This window comes from Neovison vison, chromosome 1 (assembly GCF_020171115.1).
Source record: "Neovison vison isolate M4711 chromosome 1, ASM_NN_V1, whole genome shotgun sequence".
NCBI classification, from domain to species: domain Eukaryota; kingdom Metazoa; phylum Chordata; class Mammalia; order Carnivora; family Mustelidae; genus Neogale; species Neogale vison.
The window spans coordinates 98942726-98970467 of NC_058091.1; the positions used below are offsets into that span (position 1 = coordinate 98942726).

General features: G+C 43.1%; 1 protein-coding gene across 1 annotated transcript in view; it reads right to left on the minus strand.

The window, feature by feature from the left end:
- CILK1 (ciliogenesis associated kinase 1) overlaps positions 1-27742 on the minus strand; it is a 60773-nt gene that overhangs the window by 25885 nt on the left and 7146 nt on the right. Inside the window, exons 2-5 of the mRNA XM_044252912.1 lie at positions 12531-12803; positions 8569-8623; positions 3625-3746; positions 2548-2627 (exon numbers count right to left, since the gene is read on the minus strand). Of these exons, the coding sequence (XP_044108847.1) occupies positions 2548-2627; positions 3625-3746; positions 8569-8623; positions 12531-12631 (358 nt within the window). The 5' untranslated portion in view covers positions 12632-12803. The remainder of the gene's footprint in view (positions 1-2547; positions 2628-3624; positions 3747-8568; positions 8624-12530; positions 12804-27742) is intronic.

Consider the following 27742-nt stretch of genomic DNA (forward strand, 5'->3'; position numbering starts at 1 on the left):
TCAGGCTTCTGTTTACTAAAAACTTTCTCCTGGAATTGGTTCACAAGTGGACTCAGTCTTGCATTATTACTCACTGGTTCTTCAGCATGTGCCTGAGGCCAACATGGATTTGCACAGAGAATCTCTGTCTATCTGTCTGTGCTGCATTTAGCCTCTACCCGAGGGGCTGCTTAGAGGTTAAAGACAGGCTGGGAAGGATCTCAGATGAACTGTGCCACTGGCTGAGGTGCGCTGTCTTTTCTACTCCCTGCCAGTCTGTGTCAAATCTGTGCTGATTGTGTTATCAAAGGGCTTCCACCCAGGGTCCCTAATGGGTAATGAAACTCATCTGATGGTGCAGTATTTGCAGTGGCAACATCTTCAGGCTGGGGGTGAACTGAATGGTTTTCCACCTCTGCAAGATCAACTGCTTGGTCCATCCGTCTTTCAAGTTAAAGTGCCTTCAAATGACCCCCTACAGAACTCCTGGCTCCACTGGGGGACACGTCCATCCCATGGCTCTAGGTTCACAAGAAGGTGGGTCTGTGTCTAGTTAGTAGCAGAGACTTAGTAACGCCCCAGAGGTTTGCTGGAAAATATAGCCTCAGAGTCATAGCTACTCAGCACCTTTCAAATCTTCAGCCATGGACAATAGTCTCAGAGGACTTCCCACAGGGTGTGTGGCCATCTGTTCCTCTAGATATTCTAAATTGCTCCTTGGACCATCCTTTTTTTTTTTTTTTTTTTTTTTTTTAAGATTTTATTTACTTATTTGACAGACAGAGAGATCACAAGTAGGCAGAGAGGAAGGCAGAGAAAGAGGGGGAAGCAGACTCCCTGCTGAGCAGAGAGCCCGATGCGGGACTCAATCCCAGCACACTGAGATCATGACCTGAGCTGAAGGCAGAGGCTTTAACCCACTGAGCCACTCAGGTACCCCTGGATCATCCTTACAGTGAATCATACTGGTTCTCAGCAGGACTGTTTTCTCTGACCAAGTGATATAACTGGCCTAGAATGAGGGACATGACATGAAACTGCTCTATGCAAACTGTCACTGTTTGCATACAACTGAAGTCACATTATATAATGTCCCCTCTAGAAGGATTCATGACATAAAACTCTTTGGTCTTCAACAAAAGGCTTTTTTTGGTAGAAGAATGTTTTTCACTGATCCTATTTAGAATTGCTGGTGCGTGGCAATAATAAAAGCATTTACTTTAAAAAAAAAAAACAAAAAAACTCTTTGGTCTTAGTTCCAAGAATAGTCCTGCCTCTCTTGGGCAACTGGACTATTTTTACTGGGGCTGGGGGAACTATGTTGGATGTAGTTGGTCATGTTTCACATTTTGCATTGTCAGAAAACAAGCTCAGAATCAAATTGATAGCCTGTTTCTTTTACTTAAATAGAACGTGCAGACACACATCTTGCCGATTAACTTCCCCCTTTAGCTCTATCCATACCTTTTGTCTTTGTTTTTCTTTGCTAACTTTTTGTTTGTTTTATTTTGTTTTTAAAGATTTTATTTATTTATTTGACAGAGACAGAGATCACAAGTAGGCAGGGAGGCAGGCAGACAGAGAGGAGAAGCAGGCCCCCCACTGAGCAGAGAGCCCGATGTGGGACTTGATCCCAGAACCCTGAGATCATGACCTGAGCCAAAGGCAGAGGCTTAACCCACTGAACCACCCAGGCACCCTGTTTTTAAAGATTTTATTTATTTATTTGACAGAATGAGAGAGAGAGAGAGCGCACAAGCAGGGGGAGTGGCAGGCAGAAGGAGAGGGAAAAGCAGGCTCTCTGCAGAGCAGGAGAAGCCTGTTACGGGGCTCGATCCCAGGACTCCGGGATCCTGACGTGAGCCAAAGGCAGTGGCTTAACCCACTGAGCCACCCAGGAGCCCCTCTTTGCTAACTTTTTAAAAAAAAATTTTATATAATTTTTTGGAAATTTATTTGACAGAGAAGAAATCACAAGTAGGCAGAGAGAGAGAGAGAAGGAAGCAGGATCCCCGCCCAGCAGAGAGCCTGATGCGGGACTCAATCCCAGGACCTTGAGATCATGACCTGAACCGAAGGCAGAAACCTAACCCACCAAACCACCCAGGCGCCCCACCTCTTTGCTAACTTTTAATTGATTTTATTTTCTTGTTTTGAATAGATTTTGTTAGGCCATTTTTGAAGGCTTCTGAACCGAAATATAATACATCAGGAAAATGAGAAGCCACACGGAAGCGGTAATAGTAGATTAAACATGTGGGAGTGTCTCTGAATCCTAATCTAAGGGGTCTTATTAATACACCAGATAACGGGCAGGAATAACTGTTAGATCTATAACCAGTGAGCTTAACCTTAAAGCCTAAAGAATAAGAACACACAGACATGATAAACAACAAGAAAAATTCAGAAATCAAGTTACAAAAGAGAACATAACCCAAACCCCACTGCCAGCCTCTCAACCCGGCAACCTCTTCTGGAAGGCAGTCACCAAAGACCCTGATGCTTCCTGTACCTTCTACCTGACAAATTTCACTGCTGTTAAAAAGCACAGTACTCTAAATCACCTACCATGTTTGTGAATAAATGCGAGTCCTTGTAATATCTGGTACATGATATTCCTTATGGCAGATTCAGGAAACAACTTATTTCTGGATGGGACAGAGGAGGAAAAAAGTTATAAATCTAGATTTACATATGAAAACAAATACTCTATGTTCCTGTTCTTTTGGTTATACAGTAGGAATTTAAGAACACATTTGCTTATACACAAATGTGACCAGATCCTTTGATAACAAAGACCAAAGAAAAACAACCATTTGTCCATACAAGACAGCTACCTTGTCAACACTGCTGTATTGGTATATTGGCAATTGGTATATTCAGTTATGTTACTAAGAAGAAAAGATTAAACATTTTATGGGAGCCACCCCTCCAAACCCTCTGATCTATCATATAAAAATCTTCTCTCTCCGTAATATGAAACTTGAAAAATTTGTAATGGGGAAAATCTGAGGTCTTCCAGATGAAGTCCTTACAAAATGTAGTGGATAGTCGGGGATAGTGCCATATTCCCCTCCAAGTCGGGCAAACCATGCCGCTTTTCTGCTGTTGGTAACCATGAAGACTATTTATTGACTGAGTTCATTCAGAGAGAAGCTGTGAATGGCGCTCATTTGCTACTGAGAAAATATCCCCGAGAAGTCCCACGTGGCTCACTTTAGTTCAAAAGTTCAAAATGACCATAGCAGGCAAGTTTGTTATTCGTTCCCTCTGTACAGCAAGAAGGGAAGTTCAAGAAACCAAGTTCTCCATGGAGGCCTCAGAATAAACGAGGCCATTACACCCTGACCTCTAGTTGCTCTGTCCATACGTCCTTGTGGGAATGGAGAGTTGCAGAGTTTCTGTTCAATCTCTGAGCTTCTCTGGGTGAATAACCCATTGAAGCATGAAAACAGCTGCACTGAAAGTCGCTTCTATGAAGCCATCCGGAGGCCTCCAGAGCAGGAATGTGGGCTGGGCCCCTCGCCTACTGGGCGGCTTTCAACAGGGAAGCCTAAGCAGCGTTAAGTACGATAGACAAAAACAAAAAGAAAACACATGTACTTTGTGGTCTTTATTTCTAAGACCGTGAAGACCAAACTGTACCTTTCCTTAATGAGCTGGTAAAGATTTTCCTTCATGTACTCGAAGATAAAATAAAGATGATCATTTTCCCTGATAACTTCTTTTAATTTTACTACATTGGCATGGTTGAGCTTCTTTAAAGACTGAAAGGAGAAACAGAAAAAAATGAGAGAAAATCTGCTGTTGGAAAAGAAAAGCAGTGGCACGTATACTTCGGAAGAAACATCTAACTCTAGAACCACAGAAATGCCACAATTCCCATTTCATTGACAATACATGGTATTTCTCCGAAGTCAATAATGATTTCATGTAGCAAAGCCGTTGTGATTAGCTGATAGCCAGTAAGTACTTGACCATGACGGGTATTTCTGGCCACCTGCTGCACCAGGCAATGGGCTTGGGCTATTTTAGGCGCACTCCCTCCAGATGATGGAATTCTTGCCATGAAAACGGCCAGAAGGGAACCAATGGGAGGCTTTGATCGTTTTAGTATTAGAGAAGGCAGCTGCTCTGGGCCAAGATGACCAGCCAACAGTCTGCAGATGCTTTGAACAGGAAATTGTTCTCATAGACAGAAGCTGATAGCCTGAGACTCTCAACTTCGTTGGACTCATGTGTGTCCATGAGGCACACAGCAGTCCTTATGATTATTTTATTATTTTATTGATTATTTTATTTATATTAATTATTTATATTATTTATATTGACTATTTTATTTTTTTAATATTTTATTTAATTCAAGTTAGTTAACACATGATGTAGTACTGGCTTTCAGAAGACGTATTTAGTCATTCACCACTCACATGCAACACCCAGCGCTCTTCCCAACAAGTGCCCTCCTTCATGCCCATCCCCCATCTACCCATCCCCCACCAATGTGAGTTTTAAAGGAGAAAGGAGGAAGAGGAGAAATCTCAGGGCACATGGGTGGCTCAGTCATCCAGCATCTGCCTTGGGCTCAAGTCATGTTCCCAGGGTCCTGGGATCGAGCCCCGCATCGAGCTTCCCACTCAGTGGGAAGCCTGCTTCTCCTTCTCCTGCTTCCCCTGCTTGTGTTCCTCTCTTACTCTCTATGTGTGTGTGTGTGTTTCAAAGAAAGAAATAAAATCTTAAAAAAAAAAAAAAAAAGGAGAACTCTCATTGCAAAGCCCCTCCTTCCCCCTGCCCCCCACAAGGTGAGAAGAAAGAAAGAGCTCTGCTTTCAAGAACAGCAAAGGCAAAAAAGGCCAGGCAGGTGATGAGAAATGAGGGTGGCTCAGAAAATGGGGCGTGCCCTGATTCTTTATCCTTGTGCACGTGCAGTTCTCCTGTTCCTGACGCATCCACCTGTCAACTTTTTTCTGTTTGCATCATTAGTTCTGTTGATGGTGAGCGAGGACACTTTTTTATTCATGAGCAGTGATCCTGTTCATGTACCACAGCCATAGAAACTGCAGCTTTGCTCACCAGATGGTCAGAATTTGATTAACAGGCTCCTGCAAGAGAGCCTCCAAGGGCCACGGGCCAGTGGGATGAGCCCTTTAATTCCAAAAGCCTTCTCCTCACAAAGAAGTGACTCCGATGATAATACATTGTAAAACCCTCCTGATCTTTGAATTTCCTTCAAAAGAACACTTCTTTTATAAAATACACATGGTGGCTGAAGACAAAAAGGTGAACATGAATATCCAAATCTAGAAGAACACCCAGTAATAATGCACCCAAGGAATGAGAGCTTGGGAGTGCTGTAAGCCACCAGGTAGAGAGAGGAAATATGGCCAGTGAATGAGAACAAAATCAAAGTCTTCGGGAGCCTCTTTCCTGAAAGACAAACTCCTGCCAAAGAACCTCTCAGGCAGGAAATCCTCAACCAAAGGCTGGATCCTTCTAGAATGACCCAACCAGGCCAACTACTTGTTTTATTTAGTTAGGCTGGTTTCCAGGTTCTCCATGAGTAACAAATACAAACATTGCTTAACTCATAAGTATTCAACCCTGCAGCCACCTTTTCGATTCGCTTAAAATGTATCCCAACCTCAGTTGACACATGTCCAGCGGGTGAGCCACAGAATAAATTGGGCAAATTCAGTCAGAGGAAAAGGAAGTAGGTTTTTGAAAGCTTTTCAAGAGGAGGATTCTCGGTAAGGAGCAGAGTACCTTAAATGCTTGGGCTGACATATGTTTTGAGCATGAATTACTGGTTCAGGGCTCATAGTTGTTTCTGTGTGAGCCCCATGGACAAGTAAAGTCTTTATTGGTTTAATATAAAAGGGATGAATTTTGTGTGGGAGATTTTGTGCGACTCATTATAGAGAGAAGGCATCTTATTTAGGCACAGGGAAGGTTTACAAGGAGAGGAAGAGGCAGGACAATTAGAGCTGAGAAGTACAAATAGCAGATTAAACCCAGGTCAGCAGTCCAAGCGGAGACTGTGGATCCCCATTTGGGTGAAGGTTCTTAACAATCAAACAAAACTACAACGAACTACTCCTCAAGAGTGCCCTGGGGCATGAGGGACAGTCCTTGCCTATAAGGGGCAAACAGCCTAATTAAGAAGAGAGGGCATGAATGCAAAAATCTACAGAACAGAATGAAGGAGATTTTATTAGGGTCAAGAGAATGAGAGAGACAAGTTAGAGACAACTTAAAGACAAGAAACAGAGACAACTTGGAAATGTTTCAAGAAGGAGCGATCAGCAAACTGAATGGTCAATGAGTGTATTATTCTCAATGTAACTTGAAGGAAGAGTAGCATCTTGATGAAGTCAGTGGGAGGGAAAGGGTATGTCGGGAGAGAAGCCCTTCTTAGGTATGGGTGTGGGAGTAGAATGGCGTGGTCTATGCCTGAGGGATGAGAACCACCCCAGTTTGGTTCTGAAGGAAACCCATCCAGAAGACTCCAACAGGGGAAGTGGGCAGGGAAGACATTGGTTGGATGCCAGATATATATATATATATATATATGCCTTGAAGCCTGACAAACGTGGGTCTGAAACCAAGCTTTGTGGCCTTAGAGTTGTTGTTACCTCAAAGCACATGACTTAGTCTCTGGGTTGCAGCTGTTCTCAGCTGCAAACCCAAGGTACTAACAGTTTCCTCGTGAGGTAATTGTGAGAATGAAATAAGACAGTGCATGTGCTGCCTGGCTCACTGTAGCGTCTCAGGAAACAGTAGGTAGTGTGTGAGCAGTTGAATGTCGCCGAGATCGTTCTGGGGACAGCACATGGGGTGGAGGAGGTGTAGAGGAAGTGAGGTCACAGAGGCCACCTGCAGTGAGCTGCAGTTTCTGGGTGAATGGGTAAATGATCATTAGCAGAAGAGGGAGAAAATAGGAGCACTGGGGGAGGCAGACATTCTAGAAAATTTAGGTACTGATACCTACTGAAGCAGTTGGATATGTGGGCCTGAAGCAGGTGTCAGCAAACTTTTCTTAAAAGGACAGAATATAAATATTTTAGACTATCTAGGTCCCTGCCACAAATACTCAACTTTGCTATCAAAGCATGAAATCCGCTATAGACAATATGTATGTAAGTAGACAAGTGTTCCAACAGAACTACATTTAAACAGGACGTGGCCATTCATCACCTCTGGTCCAATGTTTACAAAGAATAAAAGATCTGACGAGACCCTGAAGTGAGGGAAGTAAATGAAATTACTCGGGGGGAGACTTGGAGCAAAGGAGAACACCGCTAAGGATGGAATGTGAGAAATCATTGCTCTTTAAAGGGTGAACTACAGAGCACTTGGTAAAGGCAAGAAAGACGTAGGACAGGGGCTCCTGGGTGGCTCAGTTGGTTAAGCAACTGCCTTCGGCTCAGGTCATGATCCTGGAGTCCCAAGATCGAGTCCCACATCCGGCTCTCTGCTCAGCAGGGAGTCTGCTTCTCCCGCTGACCTCTCTCCTCTCGTGTGCTCTCTCTCTCTAATAAATAAATAAATAAAATCTTAAAAAAAAAAAAAAAAAAAAAAGGTAGGACAGTGGGGCAAAAAGCACAGTCACACAGTCCTGGGAGAAGACAGCACTCAACACTGCAGGCAAGAAAATGCCTAAGAAAATGAACTGGAGGGGCTCCTGGGTGGCTCAGTCAGTTAAACGTCTGTCTTTGGCTCAGGTCATTATCCTGGGGTCCTGGGATTGAGCTCCACACCAGGCTCGCTGCTCAGTTGATCAGGGAGGATGGAAGGTACATATATTTTTTAGAGACTGAAGAGAAGGAGCCAGTGGAAAGGAAGAGCTTAAAGAAATGGGAAACTTCACAAGAGCCAAAAGGTAGGAGCAGCCCATCAACGGGTGAGTGGATCAACAAAACATGGCATATACCTACAACCAACTAGGATTTTGCCTTAAAAAGGAAGGAAACTCTGACCCAGGCTATGACATGAACCTTGAAGCCATGACCCCAAGTGCAAAAAGCGAGGCACAAAAAAGAAATACTGTATGATTTCCCCTTACCTGAAGTGCCTGGAGCAGTCAGTTTCATAGAGACAGACATTAAAAGGGTGTTTGCCAAGGGCTAGGGGCAGAGGGGTCACGGGGGTTGTTGTTTAACGAGTTCAGAGTTTCAGGTGTGCAAAATGAAGAGCGTTCTGGAGGTGGATGGAGGTGAGGCCCATACAATACAAATGTTGTAAATACCACTGAATGGTGCACTTACAAATTCGTAATATGGCAAATTTCACGTATGTATATTTCACGACATTTGGAAAGGGAAAGAATATTAGTGGGAAATGTGTGAGATCAGAATAAATCTGTGGTTTAGTTAACAGTAATATACCAAAATTTTAAAAAGTAGATTTCTTAGTATTTTAGCAAGCTTCTCCTTTGAGCTATTTGTTCTATAATGTTGTTATTTGCCCCCTTTCGTTGGCATCAGTGGAACAATTCAAACAGAATGACTAACACTATCAACCATAAATCTAAGCAGGTATAAAGCTATTTTAATCAACCATACATAAATTATTCCCTGGTGTATTAATAAATACCTTAACCTCCCGAAGGTTCATGCATTCCTCCCAGGAATAAAACTTTCTTTTCATTCTAAAAGAGAACAAAAAAACAAATAATGTGCTTATTCTCAGTAACAGGCTCAACTTTCTTGTTTAAAAATGGTTTCATTCAGGGACGGGGGAGGGGAGTGGATAAACAAAAAACCCCCAAACCTAAAAAACCCCAAAACCTCAAACCCAAAACAAAACAAAAAAATGTTTTCATTCTGAATCTAACGAATAGTGCTTAAAGCTGGTTTCAATTTCCACCAAATATTATATTATCCAAAACATTCATTTTAAAATCTGGCAGTGCAATCAAACCTACATCACAAAATTTCCCAAAGGTGGTACAGGGCAGGGCAGGGAAAGACCTCTTCAGCTGTCTTGCTCCATCACGAATTGGCTAACCTTGTCCTGGAGGCTAATCCCTCAGGCTTCTTTGATCTAGACTAGAGCTTTCTAACAGAACTTTCTATACTGATGGTAGATATTTGGTTCTGTGCTGTCTAGTATGGTAGCCACGAGACGACACAAATCTGGGTAGAGGGTACTTGGAATATGGCTAGCATAACATAGGAACTCAACTTTTAATAAAATTCACATTTAAATGCCCTATGGTTACTTGCTACCCTGTTGGACAACACAGTTCTAGACCCTCTGGTACAGGGACTGGCAAACTATGGCCAACTGTACCCCACCATCTCTTTAAATAGTTGGGGAAAACACATCAAAAGAAGATTAAGAATTCACAACGTGTGAAAATTTTATGAAATTCACATTTCAGTTTCCAAAAAGTGTTTTATTGGAATACAACCACACTCATTCATGTACACGTGGCCTATGGCTGCTTTTACACGAACGCAGAACTGTGTTGGGGCCGAGACCAGGTGGCCTGCCAAGCCTGAAATATTTACTGTGTGGCCCTGTACAGAGGTTGTTTGCCAACCCCAGCCAATAGCCTGAGGGGAGAGAAAGAGAACCCTATAGGCTAACTGGAAACTCAAGTTTCAAGGTTCCACCTCTCATCGCCCTGCAATCACATGGTCTCATTGGACTCTTCCAGCAGCCCCAGGGAAACAGATGGGACAAGGAAGGAAATGAAGAAACAGAGAAGTTGTGTGATTTTCCTGAAGGTCTTCCTGCTGGATAGTGGGAGGCTAACTTGAATCTTTCCACCTCACTCTCACACTCTGTCCCCACTGTCACATAGTCTGCTGCTGGAGTTCACGCCCCAAATGTTCTTTAGCCTCTCCTGCATGGCAGGGGCTTTGTCATGCACTGGGACACAACGGTGAGAGGGGCATCCCTCGTGGGCCTGACACAGTGGCAGGAGGCTGGGCAATTACTCATCACTTTCTGTGCTGAGTGCCAGGAAGGAAAGGCACAGGACACCGTGATAGCAGATCCCAAAGTAACCAAATTTAGTCTGGGCTATCAGGAAGCACTTCTGAAAAGAGATGATGTTTTAATTAAGACCTGAAGGATCAGTAGAATTTGGCCCCTGGAGGCAGAAGGCAGGGAATATCAATGTGAAGGCTAGGAGTGGGAAGGTCTTTGACGAAAAAAAAAAAAAAAAAGTTTATCTGATGAGTTCAAGAAGCTGAAAGGCCAGAGTGACCAGAATGACATCAGCAGGGGGTTAGTGACAGGAGGTCAGACTAAAGAAAACAGGGAGCAGCCAAGTGATGCAGCACGTTGTAGGTCACTTTAAAAACTGGGGGCGGGGCGCCTGGGTGGCTCAGTGGGTTGAAGCCTCTGCCTTTGGCTCAGGTCATGGTCCCCGGGTCCTGGGATCGAGCCCCGCATCAGGCTCTCTGCAGAGAGCCTGTTTCCTCCTCTCTCTCCCTGCCTGCCTCTCTGCTTACTTGTGATTTCTTGTCTGTCAAATAAATAAATAAAATATTTTTTAAAAAAAATTGGGGGCTTGATTCCTAAAATTGATAGGAAGATATTGCAAAATGCTGTGGTTGGGGTTCCTCTGAAAGCAGAGCATGAGGCAAGGACTTGGGTACAGGTGGTTTATTTGTGAGGTGATTCCAGGAAGACAGAGCAAGGAGCAGGGAAAATGGAAACAGAGACACGGGAAACCCGTTCAAGTGTATGTTACTGAGCTGATACCCAGGTGTGCAATTGGGACTTAGTCCTGCTGGGGGCCTTCTATTGGTCGGTATGGAGGATGCCCTGGTTGAGATCTCCCATATGCTTTTGGCGGTAAGGGTCCTGGTAGTGGGTATAGAACTGTACACCGCAACACACCGAAATCAGGCAGGGCGAGGTGATGAGATGGGCAGCAGAGACACAGTGTTTGGTGCAAAGGATTTTAGATGATTAGATTCATGTGTTTAAAGTAATCCCTTCAGACTGTAATGGAGAGGGACAGAACGGAACTCAGGAACCCTGGAGAGGAGATTATTCCAGTGGTAGAACTGGTAAATGATAATGGGTTGAATGGGAGGTTGGCAGGGTGAACACAGAGAAGTAGGTGGGTCAGATAAATATACAGTGGTTGGAATCTACGGGTCTAGGTGGCCAATGCTGGGCATCCAGAGGGAGGTCAAGAGGATGTGCAGGTTTTGAAGGAATGGTAGTATCATTTTCAGTATAGGGAACACTGAAGGAAAAACAGGTTTGGGGCAAGAGAGGGAAAATGTTGGATAAAAGCTCAGTTCGGGATGTAATGAGTTCAAAGTGTCTGCAGGGCATCCAGACGGAGATGTTGAGAAAGTGACTGGATATAGATGGGTACGGTGGGCAGTCCCTAAAATGGTCCCTGAAGACTCCCACCTCCTGGTGCCTGGGATAATGCCTCCCCTTCAATGACCTGTTTCTAACCAGTGGAGTACAACAACCTGAGAGGAGGTCACTTCTGGGATTAGTTAACAAAAGCAAAAAGATGGGACTTCCACCTTGGTAGACGCCTCTCTCACGGCCTTCGTGGCCCCATCTTGAAGCAAAATGCCAAGTTGTGAGCTGTCCTTCGGAGAGGCCCACCTGGCAAAGAATGGAGGACAGCCTCTAGCCAACAGCCAGCAGGAACCAGAGGCCCTCAATGTAACCACGAGGGAGGTATGGAATGCTGCCTGCAATCCCCTGAGGAAGCCTAGAAGTGGATCCTTTCCCAGTCCAGCCTTCAGCCAAGACCCTGGCACTGGCCAACACCTTGACTGCAGCCTCATGAGAGACCCTAAAGAACTCACCTAAACTCTGAGATCATAAATGTGTATAGTTTTAAACGATGAATTCTTAGTTTTAAACGTAGCAACAGTTTTAAACATAGCAACAATACATACTGCAAAGGGCACGTGAACAGGGGAGAGGAAGACAGCAGCCCCCCAGACTACCACCATGTGTACCATGGGTAAATGACCCAAATCAAGTCACTTAACTTCTCCGAGTTTCAATCTCCTCTCCAATGAAATGTTTCTAAACCTGCTCGTTATTATGTCACACAAGGCTAACACTTTTTTTTCTTTTCTTTTCTTTAGGATAAGACCCTTTGAAAAAGTACTAGTGCTATATGCAAATCTAAAGTAGGGATGTGTTTAAGACCTCTGCCATGAATATTCCAGAGCCGAAAGTTACCTAGCCTACAGAAATCAATGTCTAAGACTTTCCTCCAGGGGTGCCTGGGTGGCGCAGTTGGTTGGGCAGCTGCCTTGGGCTCAGGTCATGATCCTGGAGTCCTGGGACTGAGTCCCTCATCAGGCTCCCCGCTCCATGGGGAGTCTGCTTCTCCCTCTGACCTTCTCCGCTCTCCTGCCTTCTCTCTCTCTCTCAAATGGATAAATAAAATCTTAAAAAAAACAAAAAACAAAAAACAACTTTCCTCCGTGAGCCCTACCCCGCCAACCCCTTTAGAAATTTTTCAGCAGTGAGAAATGCAGAGGGTAGAGTTAAAATGATGTTAACAATGTGGAATTGAAGATGAACTGATGCGAGTGGAGAATAAAACTTACTTTTTAATGGCAATCAGTTCCCCAGACTCAATGCTTCGTCCCAGTAGGACGGAACCGTAGGTTCCATCCCCAAGTTGCTTGATCGTTGTGTATCTATTCATGGTGTGCCTGCTCAGGCCGGATACTCATCTCAGGGCCGAGGCGGTGCAGTCCTGCAGAGGCGGCAGGCCTCCCCGGAGTGTAACCAGATTTTTCGGTGGCAGCACCAGCACAAGGTATTCGATAGAACGTGACTATCTCCTAAATACATATTTTCAAAGATCAGTCTTCTGCCTGTAGAGACAAATGTGAGACAACGGTAATTGCTAATGTGCATTTTAAGTTTGTGTATTTTTATTGTTTAAATAGGGGCTCAGCAAATGACAACCTCTCCCTCCCACCCATCACCCATTGTTGTAAATAAAGTTTTACTGGAACATGGCTATGACCACTCATTTGCACATTGTCTATAGATGCTTTCTCACACAAGAGCAGAATTCAGCAGTTGTGACAAGGACTATATGGCTTACAAAATCTAAAATATTTATGATCTGGACATCTATGGAAAAAGTTTGCCAACCTCTGGCCTAAATAAGGCTCTTTTTAATTTTTATAAGATGAGAGATACCACTCTTGGAAAGTGAATTTATCACTGATTCAGAAATGAATCAGTTGCAATTCAATGCTTTTCTGCTGACCAGCCACTGTGGGCAAACACGGCATGAAAACTACGGTCGAGAAAAATTGCCGAGCTACAAAAATCTGTACTAAATATACCGTGTTCTGCGTAATTCTGCTACGATTTACAATGTAACAAAGCCAAGAAATGTTAAAATTAAAGTTCTCCCGATACAGAATTTACATGTGCTCCATGGACTATTTATGGCTAGGCATCAACAGTATTATTTTTACTACTAGACATACAGAAGCTAAACAGGAACAACGAATTTCTTAAGGCCTGTATGTAGGGTGTGCCTTTTTAAAAGTCATTCAGTGGGACGCCTGGGTGGCTCAGTTGGTTAAGCGGCTGCCTTCAGCTCAGGTCATGGTCCCAGTGTCCTGGGATCGAGTCCCACATTGGGCTCCTTGCTCAGCAGGGAGCCTGCTTCTGTCTCTTCCTGCCACTCTGTCTGCATGTGCTTGCTCTCTCTCTCTCTCTCTGACAAATAAATAAATAAAATCTTAAAAAAAAAAAAGTCATTCAGTTATGTTTTCTTTAATAACAAATTATGGTTTTGCAATTTATAAAATTGAGTCATTCAATCTGCCTATAATAAAGAGAATGTAGTAATAAGTTAAGCAATTGCAATGCTTTTACAAAAACATTAATAAATTATAAATGAGAAAATAAAGGTTTTTTATGGCTTTGTTTTGGTTTGTTTTGTTTTTTAATGTAAGCTCTACGTGCAACATGAAGCTTGAACTCATGACCCTGACATCAAGAGTTGTCGCATGCAATACCAACTGAGCCAGCCAGGCACCCTGAGGAAAATAAGGCTGTCAAACCAATTATCTGAAAAATCAAAAGATCAGAAAATACGCATTAAACGTATGTGAACTTCTGCATCTAAATCCAGTCCACGCAGCTTCTCCTTCCAGAAGAATTCCAATCAATAAATGCAGAAGGAAAGAGGGAAATAAAAAATTCACTGTTAGGCAAATACCACAGTAAGATTTGTTGCAGACAACAGTCCTGATGGATGCAAATATGAATGGATGAAAGGTTGAGGAGAAACAGGATATTTACATAGTTTTGAAGTATCTCTAAGATACTTATTAACTTCAAAGGGAAAGATGGTAACTCCATAGGGAAAAATGCAGCAGAAACTTTCTTACCCAAAGCGATCAAATTCAGTATCACCATTAATAAAACTTACAACCTCATGAACCTTGGATATGATGTTATGAGAAGGGCACCTCCCTTCCATGGTATTCTTATAAAAAATGCAGAACCTCATTCTATTCATAAGAAAACTTCAGACTAACCCCAAATGAGGGACATTCTACAAATGACCTATAGTCTTCAATAGTGTCAAGATCATAAAAGGCAAGGACAGGCTGAGGAACTGTGACAGATTGGAGGTAATTAAAGAGATGTGACCAGCTAAGTGCAATGTGGGATCCTGAATAGGACCCTGGAACAGAAAAAAGACATTAGTGGAAAAGTTGGTGAAATCTAAATCGGGTCTGTAGCTTAGTTAATAGCAATGTGCTAATACTAATTTTTTGGTTTTGATCATTGTTGTTGTTGTTTTGTTTTGTTTTTTTTTTTTTTGACAGAGATCACAGGCAGGCAGAGGACAGAGAGAGGGGGAAGCAGACTCCCTGCTGAGCAGAGAGCCCGATGTGGGGCTCGATCCCAGGACCCTGGGATCATGACCTGAGCTGAAGGCAGAGGCTTTAACCCACTGAGCCACCCAGGCGCCCCTGATCATTTTTCTTTTGTTATAGAACTTGTTGATATTAGGGGAAGCTAGGTGAAGGATTTCTAGGAATTTTCTGTATGTTTTTTGTAACTCATCTGGAAGTCCAAAATTAGTTCGGAATTTAAAAATAAATCCGGGAGGGGCGCCTGGGTGGCTCAGTCGTTAAGCTTCTGCTTTCAGCTCAGGTCATGATCCCAGGGTCCTGGGATCGAGCCACACATCAGGCTCCCTGCTCAGTGAGAAGCCCGCTTCTCCCTCTCCCACTCCCCCTGTTAGTGTTCCTTCTCTTGCTGTGTCTCTGTCAAATAAATAAATAAAATCTTAAAAAAAAAAAAAACATAAAATAAAAATAAATAAATCAACAAATCCAGGAGATTTATTTATTATGAGACCTAGCTGCATGTGACTCCCGATCTCAGAGTTGTTTAAGTTTGAGCCCTACATTGGGGGTAGAGAGTACATTAAGAGCTTTTTTAAATAAAATCTTAAAAACATAAATCCAGTCACATTCCACTAAATGGAAGAAGCTATTTGCAAATGATGTATCTGATAAGGGTTTAATATCCAAAATATATAAAGAACTTACACAACTCAGTACCAAACAAACTAAAAATGGGCAGAGGACCTGAACAAACATGTTTCCAAAGAAGACATCCAGATGACCAACAGACACATGAAAAGATGCTCAACATCACTCATCATCAGGGACAAACCAAGCAAAACCACCACCAAGATAACACCTCACACCTTTCAGAGTGGCTAACATTATAAACACATGAGACAACAAGGGTTGGCGAAGATGTGGAGAAAAAGGAACACTCATGCACTGTTGGTGGGAAAGCAAACTGCCACAGCCACAGCGGAAAACACCATGGAGGTGCCTCAAAAAATTAAAAATAGAATTGCTCTGATCCAGTAACTGCACTACTGGGTATTTACCCAAAGAAAACAAAAACTTGATTTCAAAAACATATATGCACCTCTATATTTACTGCAGCACAGTTTAGAATAGCCAATATATGGAAGTAGTCCAGGTGTCCACTGACAGATGGATAAAGATGTGCTATATACACACAATGGAATATTACTCAGCCATCAGAAAGAATGAAATCTTGTCATTTCTGACGAGGATGGACCCAGAAAGTATAATTCTAAGTGAAAGAAGTGAGTGTGAGAAAGACAAATACCGTATAATTTTACTCATACGTGGAATTTAAGAAACAAACCAAAACAAAAAGAGACCAAAAAACAAGACTCTTAAATATAAAGAACTGTGATTGTCAGAGGGGAGGTGGGTGGGGGATGGGTGAAAAAAAATCCATTCTGTTCTTGCAAAGGTTGTGTGGGTCTTTGGGAAGCTTTAAATGTAAAGCTTATATCTGATTTCATCACACTCTGTAACTGGAGACCTTTCAGAGAACAAACGTTCCCACCCCAAACTTATTCCCCTCCCTCAGAGCCATTTTGAAGCCCCTGATCAAAGGGGCATGTTCCTTCCCCTTGAAGCCTGACAAACTCAAACTCCCTGCGACTTCCTACAGCAGCTCTTTACAGTGACGTCTTCTACTGCTGATTAATAAATACTTATAAAGCCCCTCCTGTGTGAGAGACCCTATGTTCCAGCCTGGGGATACAAGGAATATAAAGTATTGTTCCTTTTTTCAAAGCTCTTAGAGTCTCACGGCAGGGGGATAAGGGTACACAGTGTGTGGGCCCGGATAGGTACTCATGAATATGCACTAAGATATTTCAAGTATGCTTACATTTCAGGTTCAGGACATTGGCAAGTTTAAAGGGACACCCCCCACCCCCCCCCACCCCCGCTGCACCACCGGCTTCCAGTTGGGTCAATTCCATCTGAGCGGAGAAGGGGCATATGCAAAGTCTTCACAGAAGACAGAGCTTGAGAGAACAAGAAAAGTAGGTGTTTGGTAAGGTCAAACATTCTAGCAGTCCAAGGAGCAGAAACAAAGGCATCAACCTGGGAGGAAGGAAAAGGTGGGGAGCTTGGAACTGGAGAGAGAGAACCCCAGAGTTTTGTTTGTGGAGGGCCTTAGATGCCATTTTGAAAAATATAGGCTTTGACTGGATCCTGTACCAAAGGAGATGAAATGCTACAAAGGACATATTGGGCCAATGGAGAAAATTGGAATATAGATGGTAGATGAGGTCAAATTATTTCATCTGCTGAAGTCCCTAAAGTTGATACCTGTCCTGTGGTTCTGTAAGCGCATGGTCTTATTTTTAGAAAACATACCCTGAAGGATTTATAAGTAAAGGACCACGATGTACGCGATTTATTCTCAACTGGGTAGAACAAACAGATTGGCGGGGTGGGGGGGCGGTGTGCAGGGAATGGTGTGTGTGTAGAGACAGAGGGAACAAATGGGGTAAAATATTAACAAAAGGTAAATTTGGGTAACGGTATATGGGTATTCTTTGCACTATTCTTGCAAGTTTTCTGTATGTTTGAAATTATTCTACTTTGAAGTTTTAAAAGTTCTGCAAATGGTAGAGGAAGAGAATCTTTAAAAAGATACCTACTGCAAACTTCAGCTTAAGACATACAAGTGTAGAATTATTCAATAAAAACTAATATTAGAACACTATCATACAACATGGCTGTATTTCAAAACAACACAGAAAGAGTACTTGAACCACAACATAGGCAATTTTTGACTCTTTGTTTTCTCCTTTTTCATATTTACCTACATCTGTTTTTTTTTTTTTAATTTTAAAAGATTTTATTCATTTATTTGACCGAGAGAGTGAAAGCACAAGCAGGGGGAGGGACCAAGGGAGAGGGAAAAACAGACTTCCTACTGATCAGGGAGCCTGAAGTGGGGTTTGATCCCAGGACCCCAGGACCACGACCTGAGTCAAAGGCAGATGCTTAGCCAACTACGCCATCCAGGTGCCCTAAGCTTTTTGTATTTTTTTTTCTTTTTAACTTAAGAATAACATGACCAGATTTGTATTTTGTAACCCAGTTAATTAGAAAATTTTTCTTTTCCAACTAAAACTTGCCTGTTCTAATTTAAGCTAATTTCTTCATGCTTCATTTTGTTGCTGATATAAAAGAAAGTATCCCACAAATATGTGTGTGTACACGAAATTGTAATCAAATGTGTGTCTCAGCCTTCTGCTTTAATTATGCAACCTTTCCTCATAGGACCTTTTCCCACTCCTTTAATTATCTTTTGGCATTCATCTCTGAGTCCTCGCACATTTCTCCATATCCTTGATGAGCTGTGGTGACCAGACTTCATAATGATGTACATTCCAGTAGCATGTGGGCTCTCCCCCACTTTTTTTTTGCAATGGCATTATATTACTGATTCATAGCTATAAATTATTAATTGTAGAAGCCTTTCATTGGTAGTTAATGTTCCACTACTTCTTCATCCAATTAAAGTGTATAACTGGGACAACGCTTCTAGATTATCATTGAGAAAGCCATTTGTGAAAGAACTAAGAACTTTAGTGAAGTCAAGATAGAGTGAGTCATTCATTTAACACACAGCCGCCCTCACAACTTCTCCTTGTTACAGTTTGTCCTATCATCATAGAACAAAATTCAATTACTCTAGCAACATTTGACTCTCACCATGCTATGCTGGCTGCTCTTGAACCTCACACTATTTCAGGTGATTACATGGTAACTGTACAATGGATCCGACTAGTGTCTCTTCGGGCATTGATGTCAGGTTGACAGTGTAGAATTTTCTTGAAGCTTTACTGCTAAGTATTATGCGAGGCTTTTGGGGCACACTATGCATAAGTTAAGGGTCCTTCCTTAAGTAACTCACAACTCACACGATCATGAAAAATGTAGAAAGTAATATGAGAACACGGTAGAGAGAGCAACCAGCTCTCGAGTGGAGGCAGGGATTTGATGACCCCTCAGAGAAGAGGCAGTACTGAGGTTTCAAAGAATGAGCCAAGTTTTACTATACAGAAAAGGGAGAGAAAGGAATTAGAAATGGAGCAGTGTGCAAAATGCAACCTATGTGCAAAGGTTAGTGGTACAGGCCTTTGGCAAGTGCCCAGTGGTTCCATCCCCGGCAGAACATTAGAATCATCTTTTAACAAATACTGATGCCCAGGCCCCACCTCTAAAGGTCAGGTCAGGGGTGGGGAACGAGTTTCAGTAGCTAAGAAAGCTCTCTAGGTGACCCTAATGTACAACCAGGTGGTGAAGTAGGAGACTAAGGCATAAAGACCATGGAGGGCACTAAGGAAATGGCAGGACAAGCCTAGAAAGTGAAGTTGGGGCCCAGTTGCGAAGGGGTTATACTTGTCACGGAGGAGTTTGATCTTGCAGTGCAGAGAGGAGTTCTCCAGGGCTTTTAAGCAGGGAAATGGCACGACAAAGGTCTCTCTGGAGACCACAAAGATGTTAGGACAGAGAGACTAGAGGCAGAGAAACTGGTCTGGAGAGTTTGCAGTAGTCCATGTGATACATGTTGAAAGCCTGAACAAAGGCTCTGGACTGGCTGACTCTTAGGTACAAGAGAGACAGCTTTGGAATATGGAATGTGTGTGCATGTGCTACTTGGACAAGGTGTGGAGACAATGGTTCTATTTTCGAAGATGTAGGATTTGAGATATGTACAAAACCTCCCACTGGAGATGCTCAGATGCTCAGCAGACAGCTGTAAGTAGATCTAAGGTTGTTTATTTTATTTATTCCAAAGGTAATGCGTGATTAGAACTCTTATTAGGAACACAGCATTCAGACAAGGTTGATACATTGCACGACTCTGGTCATTTCAACTTTGGGTGACAAACTTCCAGACAGACATTAAAGAACATAAAAAGGGCCTACATAAAAGCACAACCAGAGTAAGTGAAGAAAGAATACCTGAAGTAAAAGAGACCTGGGGAGCCAAGATCATTGTTTCAAGTGTACAAAGGGGCATAAGAGAGAGGGATTGGTGGCACTATGTCTGGATCCAGAACAGGACCATGACAACTGTCTGAGCTTGCTGGTCTGTACTCTGGTGAATTATTTCCCATACTAAAAAAATGCAGTGGTATTATTCAAATGAGCATTACACAAGAAGCTTCAGTCCACCCACAGTCAATTCTGAGCACATCCCAGCAGGAAGTGGTTAAATACATTTGAGATCAGTATTTTCAGTTGTTCACCATTTCTGTGGTGGCCCGAATATGATGACTCATGTCATCATCTGAAACTGAACAAAATCTCACTGCTGCTCTGGGAAAACAACAAGGCAATGGACAATGCACTAGAAAAAAGAAGGGAGGGGCGCCTGGGTGGCTCAGTGGGTTAAAGCCTCTGCCTTCGGCTCGGGTCATGATCCCAGGGTCCTCGGATCGAGCCCTGCTTTGGGCTCTCTGCTCAGTAGGGAGCCTGCTTCCTCCTCTCCCTCTGCCTGCTTCTCTGCCTACTTGTGATCTCTGTCTGTCAAATAAATAAATAAAATCTTTAAAAAAAAATAAAATAAAATAAAATAAAAAGAAGGGAGAGGTGGCGGATGCCTTTGCTGTTCTACCCTATAGCAACGCGCCCTTCTTGCTTAATTTTCAAAACCCTGATTTTATTCAGGATCCCACATAATCAGGGATGGCAGCCACCTACCACAGCCCCAGGGCATGAACTCTGGTCCAGCTAAGCCAAGCAAAGCAATCCCACTTGCCACTGGAATTTGTTTAGGAATGGGGCTATGGCTCTCACTCATAAGCTGGAAGGGAAAGTGAGCTGGTAAGGGAAAGACAAAGTCTTCTGAGAAGGAATGTCCTACCTGATAGACAGCTGACAAAGAGGTTGCCCTATGTTTCTGCCTTAAACATGGTTGCATAAAACTATAATATTTTGGGCTGAGACAGCTTTCCAGTGAATATGAGAAATCAACTCTCAACATGAGAATCCTGTCTGCTCAGAAAGGATAAGAAGAAAGAAAGAAAGAGGCTGAGTCTGTGATGATAGCATTGGGCTCCTGCATGATCTCTGAAATTATCAGCCTTAGAATTTTCATTATATGATCTAATTAAAGGTCTTTGCTGCCAAGGCCAATGTTAGATATCCATCGAGTACAGTAGAAAGTATTCTGGATACAGTAGATTAACACTACTCCGACTTCAGAGAGAAAACACAGAGTTCTATCTACACAGGAGGTGATAGTTCAATCAATCGATTAATTAAACTTCTGTTGCTAGCCCGGTTTTGAAGACTGCAAGAGGAATATAGGTGGAAACAAATTAGAAGAAGTAATTCTGTTAGCCTAAGGTTCATTTTCCATCCACCATGATTGGCTTCTATCTTGGAATAACAAGTGACTACAAATCTTCGGGTGAAACAAGGATGAGTGTCCAAAAATGGCCCCTGGGTGCCACTCAGGGTTGCTGGACAACCAGCCAGTTGGGACTGGGCTTCCTTCTTCTCCCCAGGATTGATCCAAACCCAACTTCTCTTGGGCCTTGAGGGTCCCTCCATGTTAAGCGGATGGTTTTCCCAGACAAGTACTCTCTACAGCTGGCACCGAAACCCAGATTATGCAAATCCTCTCATAATGGCCCAACAGACAAGACTGTCCTGACGCCCACGTGGGACCCGGTCTGTACGTTACTGATAGTGAAACTTACCACATGGAACAAGGGAGCTTAAGTTAAAGGCAACCAAGGAAATCACAGAACTCTCAGTGTGAGTTTTAACAGAAAAGCAGTTTCAGCATACTAATTAATTGATCCTCTTTGATGCTTGAGAGACATCCACAACTACCGAGTCAGTTCTTTAAAAAAAAAAAAAAAAAAAAAAAGCAGACCGGGGGTGCTGGGTGGCTCAGTGGGTTAAGCCTCTGCCTTCAGCTTAGTTTATGATCTCAGGGTCCTGGGACTGAGTCCCACTTGGGCTCTCTGCTCGGCAGAGAGGCTGCTTCCTCCTCTCTGTCTTTGCCTTCCTCTCTGCCTAATTATGATCTCTCTCTCTGTCAAATAAATAAAAAAATCTTAAAAAAAAAAAGCAGACCACATCAAATGTGTAAAATGCATATGTGAAATAAAACGTTGGGTACTGCAATGTATTTTATTAACTCGGTGTTTTGGAATGCTTGTTTAGAACAAAAGCCATGAAGCTAAACTATGTTTTTAACTGCAGCTAACTTGAGTCTCAACTTAGTATAAAAATCATAGTCATATCATTCTGGTTGCTTTCAAGCCCATCACGTCGGCTCCCCTCCACAACACTGTGTCTCTACGTCATTCTATTGAGATCTCACTACATAAATAGAAGACAGTTTCTACTTTGGGGTTCTTTACAGTTGGTAAAAAATTTTACAATTTGTTGTGAGGTTTACCCACATTTTTGCTGCACAATATGGAAATATGTGAAATATATATTTTTATATTTTTATAGAAGTATACAAATATTTAAGGGCACCTGGGTCTTGGTTTTGGCTTGGGTCATGATCTCAGGGTGCTGGGATGAAGCCCTGTGTCAGGCTCTGCGCTCAGCACAGAGTCTGCTTAAGATTGTCTCTCCCTCTTCCTCTGCCCCCTCACCTCCTCTTTTTTTCTCTCTCTCTCAAATAAATAAATAAGTAAATAAATAAATCTTTTTAAAAAAGTATACAAATATTTATTCCAGATCTACAGGAATATCTGAAATATGCTCAAAAAATTAAAGTATCCACAATATATCACATGGGTGAAAAATTATGCACAAGGCACTATGCTCAGTTCTGAGACAAGATCCAAAGAGCTGAAGGAAGTAGATCTGGCCTCCAGGACCTTCCCGTCTAGCTGGGGAGGTAGAACACACACAGTGAGTAGGAGACACGGCAGGGGTGGGAGGGGTGGAGAACACAAGGATGCTAGAGATGCCCAAGTAAAGAGAAGTCATTTTGAACCACTGGCTAGGACTCTCCAGGTGTTGGCTCACTGATCTCGAAATCAGGGCTAATTTCTGAGGACATGCCATTTGCCCATATGCTGACAAAAAAATAAACTCTTTAAAAAAATATACAAAGTCTTCCATACCAGCTATGTTTGTTTCCCATGGCTGGCGTAACAAACTGCCATAAACCTGGTGGCTGAAAGCGAGAGACATTTATTCTCTCACAGTTCCGGAGGGCAGGGTCTGAAACCAGTACTGAGCTTCTCAGTGGGCTGAGATCAAGGTGGAGGCGCTTCCTTCTGAGGCTCCAGAGGGAATCCCTTCCTTGTCCCTTCCAGCTTCTGGTGGCCGCTGGCCTTCCTTGGCCCTGACCACATGACTCCAGTCTCTGTCTCTGTCGTTCCATGGCCTTCTCCTCTGGGTGATGTCAAACCTCCCTCCGCTTCTCTCTTATGAGAACGTGTCGTTGCGTTTAGGGCCCACCCGGATAATCGAGGGTACCCTCTTTACCTCCAATCCCTTAATGAAATCACATCTGCAGTCTACTTTACCATACAAGGTAACACTCACAGGTTCCAGGGACCTGTTATCTCTGGGGGATATTATTTAGCCTGCGACTCTCCAACATAAGCCCCAAAGCCTTTCAGGCGGGCATCCGAATCACGGAGCAATGCTCTTCATTCACTCAAAGTTGAGTGTTTTTGGAATGGAATCAGAAGTCTGTGCTTACTTACCCAATGAACAAGGGCAGTCCTCTCTGAAATACAGAGAGGATCTCTCTCTAATTTTGCACAGTGGACAAGACTTCACAATTCTGGCTGAAATCCCTGAATATATGACATTAGCATATGGAGATTCCACACCTTGTGGACCAGGGGTTGCAAATCAGCAGCCTGAGAACTGAATTCAGAGGTATGCTTTGAGTCTATATTTAAAAATAGGAACTCTTCTATAAAAATGAGATTTGGGGCTTCCCTGGAAAAACTGAAGAGCTAATAACACCAGCTCCTTAGCGTTTGATGGTAATAAAAAAAACCAGAGAAATGTCACCATCCTTTTAGATTGAGCAAAGGTCTCCTGGCTCGTCTAGTCCCCATACTGCCTGTTGTCCCTAAAATGGATATACCACATCGATTGCCAATACTTTTAGATGTCATTTATTTTTGTACCTTCACATAACTTGTTTTACTAGAAGAAAAGTATTTCTCGGGGTGCCTGGATGGCTTAGTTGTTAGACATCTGCCTTTGGCTCAGGTCATGATCCCAGAGTCCTGGGATGGAGTCCGGTATTGGGCTCCCTGCTCAGTAAGCCTGCTTTTCCCTCTCTTTCTGCCTGCTGCTCCCCACTGCTCGTACTCTCTCTCTGTCAAATAAATAAATAAAATCTTAAAAAAAAAAAAAAAAGAAAGAAAGAAAAATAAAAATATTTATGTGTTCCCGGACCTCCATCAAAAGTGACAAAGTATGGGCGCCTGGGTGGCTCAGTGGGTTAAGCCGCTGCCTTCGGCTCAGGTCATGATCTCAGGGTCCTGGGATCGAGTCTTGCACTGGGCTCTCTGCTCAGCAGGGAGCCTGCTTCCTCCTCTCTCTCTCTGCCTGCCTCTCTGCCTACTTGTGATCTCTCTGTCAAATAAATAAATAAAATCTTAAAAAAAAAAAAAGGTGACAAAGTAAAAGACAGCCTAAAAAACCCCTCTTGTTTGGAGAAAAATTAGAAAGAAAAAATGTAGTTTTTTGGTTTGTTTTTGTTTTTGTTTTTAAAGAGAAAAGCAATTCCTTTACTGTTTCACAAGCACATACCCAGCTTCTCTGAATGTTCTATATTTCTTCCTCTGCCTCTGGCAGCATTTGAATTCGTAGCTCGTGGTACAGACTGCCTGAGAAGGGAACGCAATGCAGCAGCCCATCCTTTCTTAGGAATTAGTTAACCAGCTGATGGGCAGTACTCTAAATACAGCTCTGCCTCCAAGAATTAACTTGGATAAAGCACTCACTAAAATTAATCCACACTTAGCTTCCTAATACATCAAATAAGCCAAAAGGATAGTAATGATAATTTAAATACTTGGTCTGTGTACAGTACTGTTATAAGTGCTTTGCAATATATTAATCCATTCAATTCTCAACACGCCACCAGTGGGAACTACTATTATTATTACTATTTTACAGATAAGGAAACGGAGGCACAAGCAACTTGTCCATAGTGCTGTGATCATCAACCTGCCTCCCCCCCCCCATTTTCTAGATAGGGAAACAGAGACACAAGTGACTTGCCCAAGGTTACATAACTCATAGGTGACAGAACTGAGACAGGAACCCAGGCTGACTCAAAAGAAAGGTCACAAAAGATTCAAAGATAATGAAATCTTTTGAGGATTTGAGAATGAGAGGCATTGGAAGTACTTTATAGCTCAAAGTCCAAATATGGAAACCAGTGATGTGGCCATGCTCTAGTTGGCCTCATTCTGCAATCAAACATCAGGGAACCCAGCAGGGACCTCCCCAGCACGGACTGTCTGCAATGGGGGCAAAGTGAATGCAGACAAAGAGGGCTTGGGTCCCAGTTTCAACTCAAATGCATCATCACAGAGACTGAGCTCACAGGCTTGTTGATTGTTTTTAAATAGCAAATGATGTAGTGATGACTGAATGCCTTTACCTGTCCTGCAGAATTATCACCATCTCTTTGATTTTTGTGGGTTTTTTTTTTAAAGGAAAGGTTTTTATTTTTATATTATTATTTTTTGAATTTATTTTATTTTTTTAAGTAATTTGTATACCAAATGTGGGACTTGAACACAAGACCCCAAGATCAAGAGTCAGATGCTCCACTGACTGAGCCAGCCAGGTGCCCCCTCCTTGAGTTTTTAATACTGGGTGTGGGGAGTCGGCCTTTGCCCTTATCATGGGACACACCTGGGATGGAAACCCTGACCACCCAAGCTCACGGCACTTGGGCAAGGACTGTTGTTGGGGTCATTTAGTGGTCTTTTTAAAGATGTTCTTTTTAACTCAAACAGAATAATTTTCTGGGACTGCCACATATTATAGATTGCCATTATTCTGACAAAAACTGAGATGCTCTTGACACACCCATTTTTTGCAGCCCATCCAGTCTTTTGATGAACACTGAACAGGGGTCTTTTCCCCATAATGCTACTTGCTGTGGGCACAATATGTTCTGGGTCCAATTTCTTCATTTTCCTTTATGGAATAGATAGCAGAGTATACAGAGAGAATGGGGTACAAGATACGTATCATTTGTAAGACAGCAGTTTGATCAGTTAAACCGGTTCTCTCAGGATTTGCTGAGTCTAGTCCAGATCCCACAGGTAAAGCCAAAGGCACCAACCCCTGTACTTGGAGGACCTCTTGGTCCTTAGGTTTACTTTCTATGCAGTCGGGACATTGGACTTGATGAAGTGAGACGGCTGTCTGCTTTAATGATCCCTGATTCTGTTACTCTATGTCAGGATTCAAGTAGTTTTGTCTAAGGAAGAAAAAGGGGGGGGGTTGCTCAGTGGCTCAGTTGTTAAGCATCAGTGTTCAGCTCAGGTCAGGATTTCAGGGTCCTGGGATTGAGCCCTGCATTGGGAACCCTGCTCGGCGGGAAGCCTGCTTCTCCCTCTCCCACGCCCCCTGCTTGTGTTCCCTCTCTCACTGTGTCTCTGTCAAATAAAAAATTAAAATCTTTAAAAAAATAATAATTAAAAAAAAATAAAGATTAAAAAAAAATGGACCCAGTGTTCCCACTTTTCCCGTCACACACATAAGAGCTAGCAAAGGGAAAGTAGGCCAGAGTGACCCTGTCCATTGTATGACTTCTCTCTATTAGAGGGGGACAGTGCCCTACTGGCTCAGCCAGGCCCCCAGATCAGAATCTACTCCTTCCGTTCCCTTAGTCCAGCTCAAACATCACCTCAAGAGCCTCCCGTCCCACGATAGCTCTCTATCGAAGCCACCATAGCATCCTGTCCCCACCTCACTGCCAGCCTGTCCCTGGGGTCAGTGACACACAGGCCTGCCCTCAGGATCGGCAGGGTCACTCACTGCGCTCCCTTCATCTCTGTGCCCTCACACCTCACATTCCTTGCACATAGTAGGTACTCACTGTTTGTATGATCAAAATTTGAATTTTAGTCTTTGCTAATTATTTCCTATACCAACCCTGGTAAGTATCTCCCAACACAGCGCTATTTCCTCAAGTGCAACGTGATGATCATCAAGTTGTTTGACCTGACTGGAACTGCTCTGGAATTCTAAAATGAAAGAGCAGTAAATACCATAGAAAGGCTGCCGCCGGCAGGCTGCCAGGGTCCTCCCACCCCAATGCTGGAATTACTGTGTCTCAAGGAATCACAGAAAGGCCTCCTCAATGTCATCAGCTCAGGCCTTTGGCCTTTGGGCAAAGCTGTACTCAGTGAACACAGACATACAGCTCTTTTTTGCTTGTAGAGTTCCGACAAACCTCTGAAACCAATGTCATGGTTTCTCTGTCTAGGTGACATTGGGGAAAACCTTCCTGTCATCCGCCCCAATTCCCTCCCTTCAGCTTCAATCCTCAGCGGAGGCAAAGAACATCTGCTCGTGGCCAGCAGTGCATACCTGCTCCCCTGCTCATTCCCAGCCTGCAGAACAGGCTGAGGGCAAGGACAATGGGAGTCCATTCTTCAGTCTGAATCTCGGACCATCATTGAATAAATGTCACAATTACGAATTCTTCAAGAGAGAACACAGAAAACTGTACACAAACTTGGTCTTATCTGGGAATTGCGGTTCACCGGCCCTGCTAAATCCAGACCCTTCTGAGCAGCTTTTCTCCCTCCGCCTTAATCGTGTGACACTGAAACTTATCTGTCCTCCTAGCAAATCTGAATTATGTGCAAAATCATTCAATGGCTCTTCTCACGGCACTTCAGAGCTCCCTTTTACTTAATCCTGCACGTAAC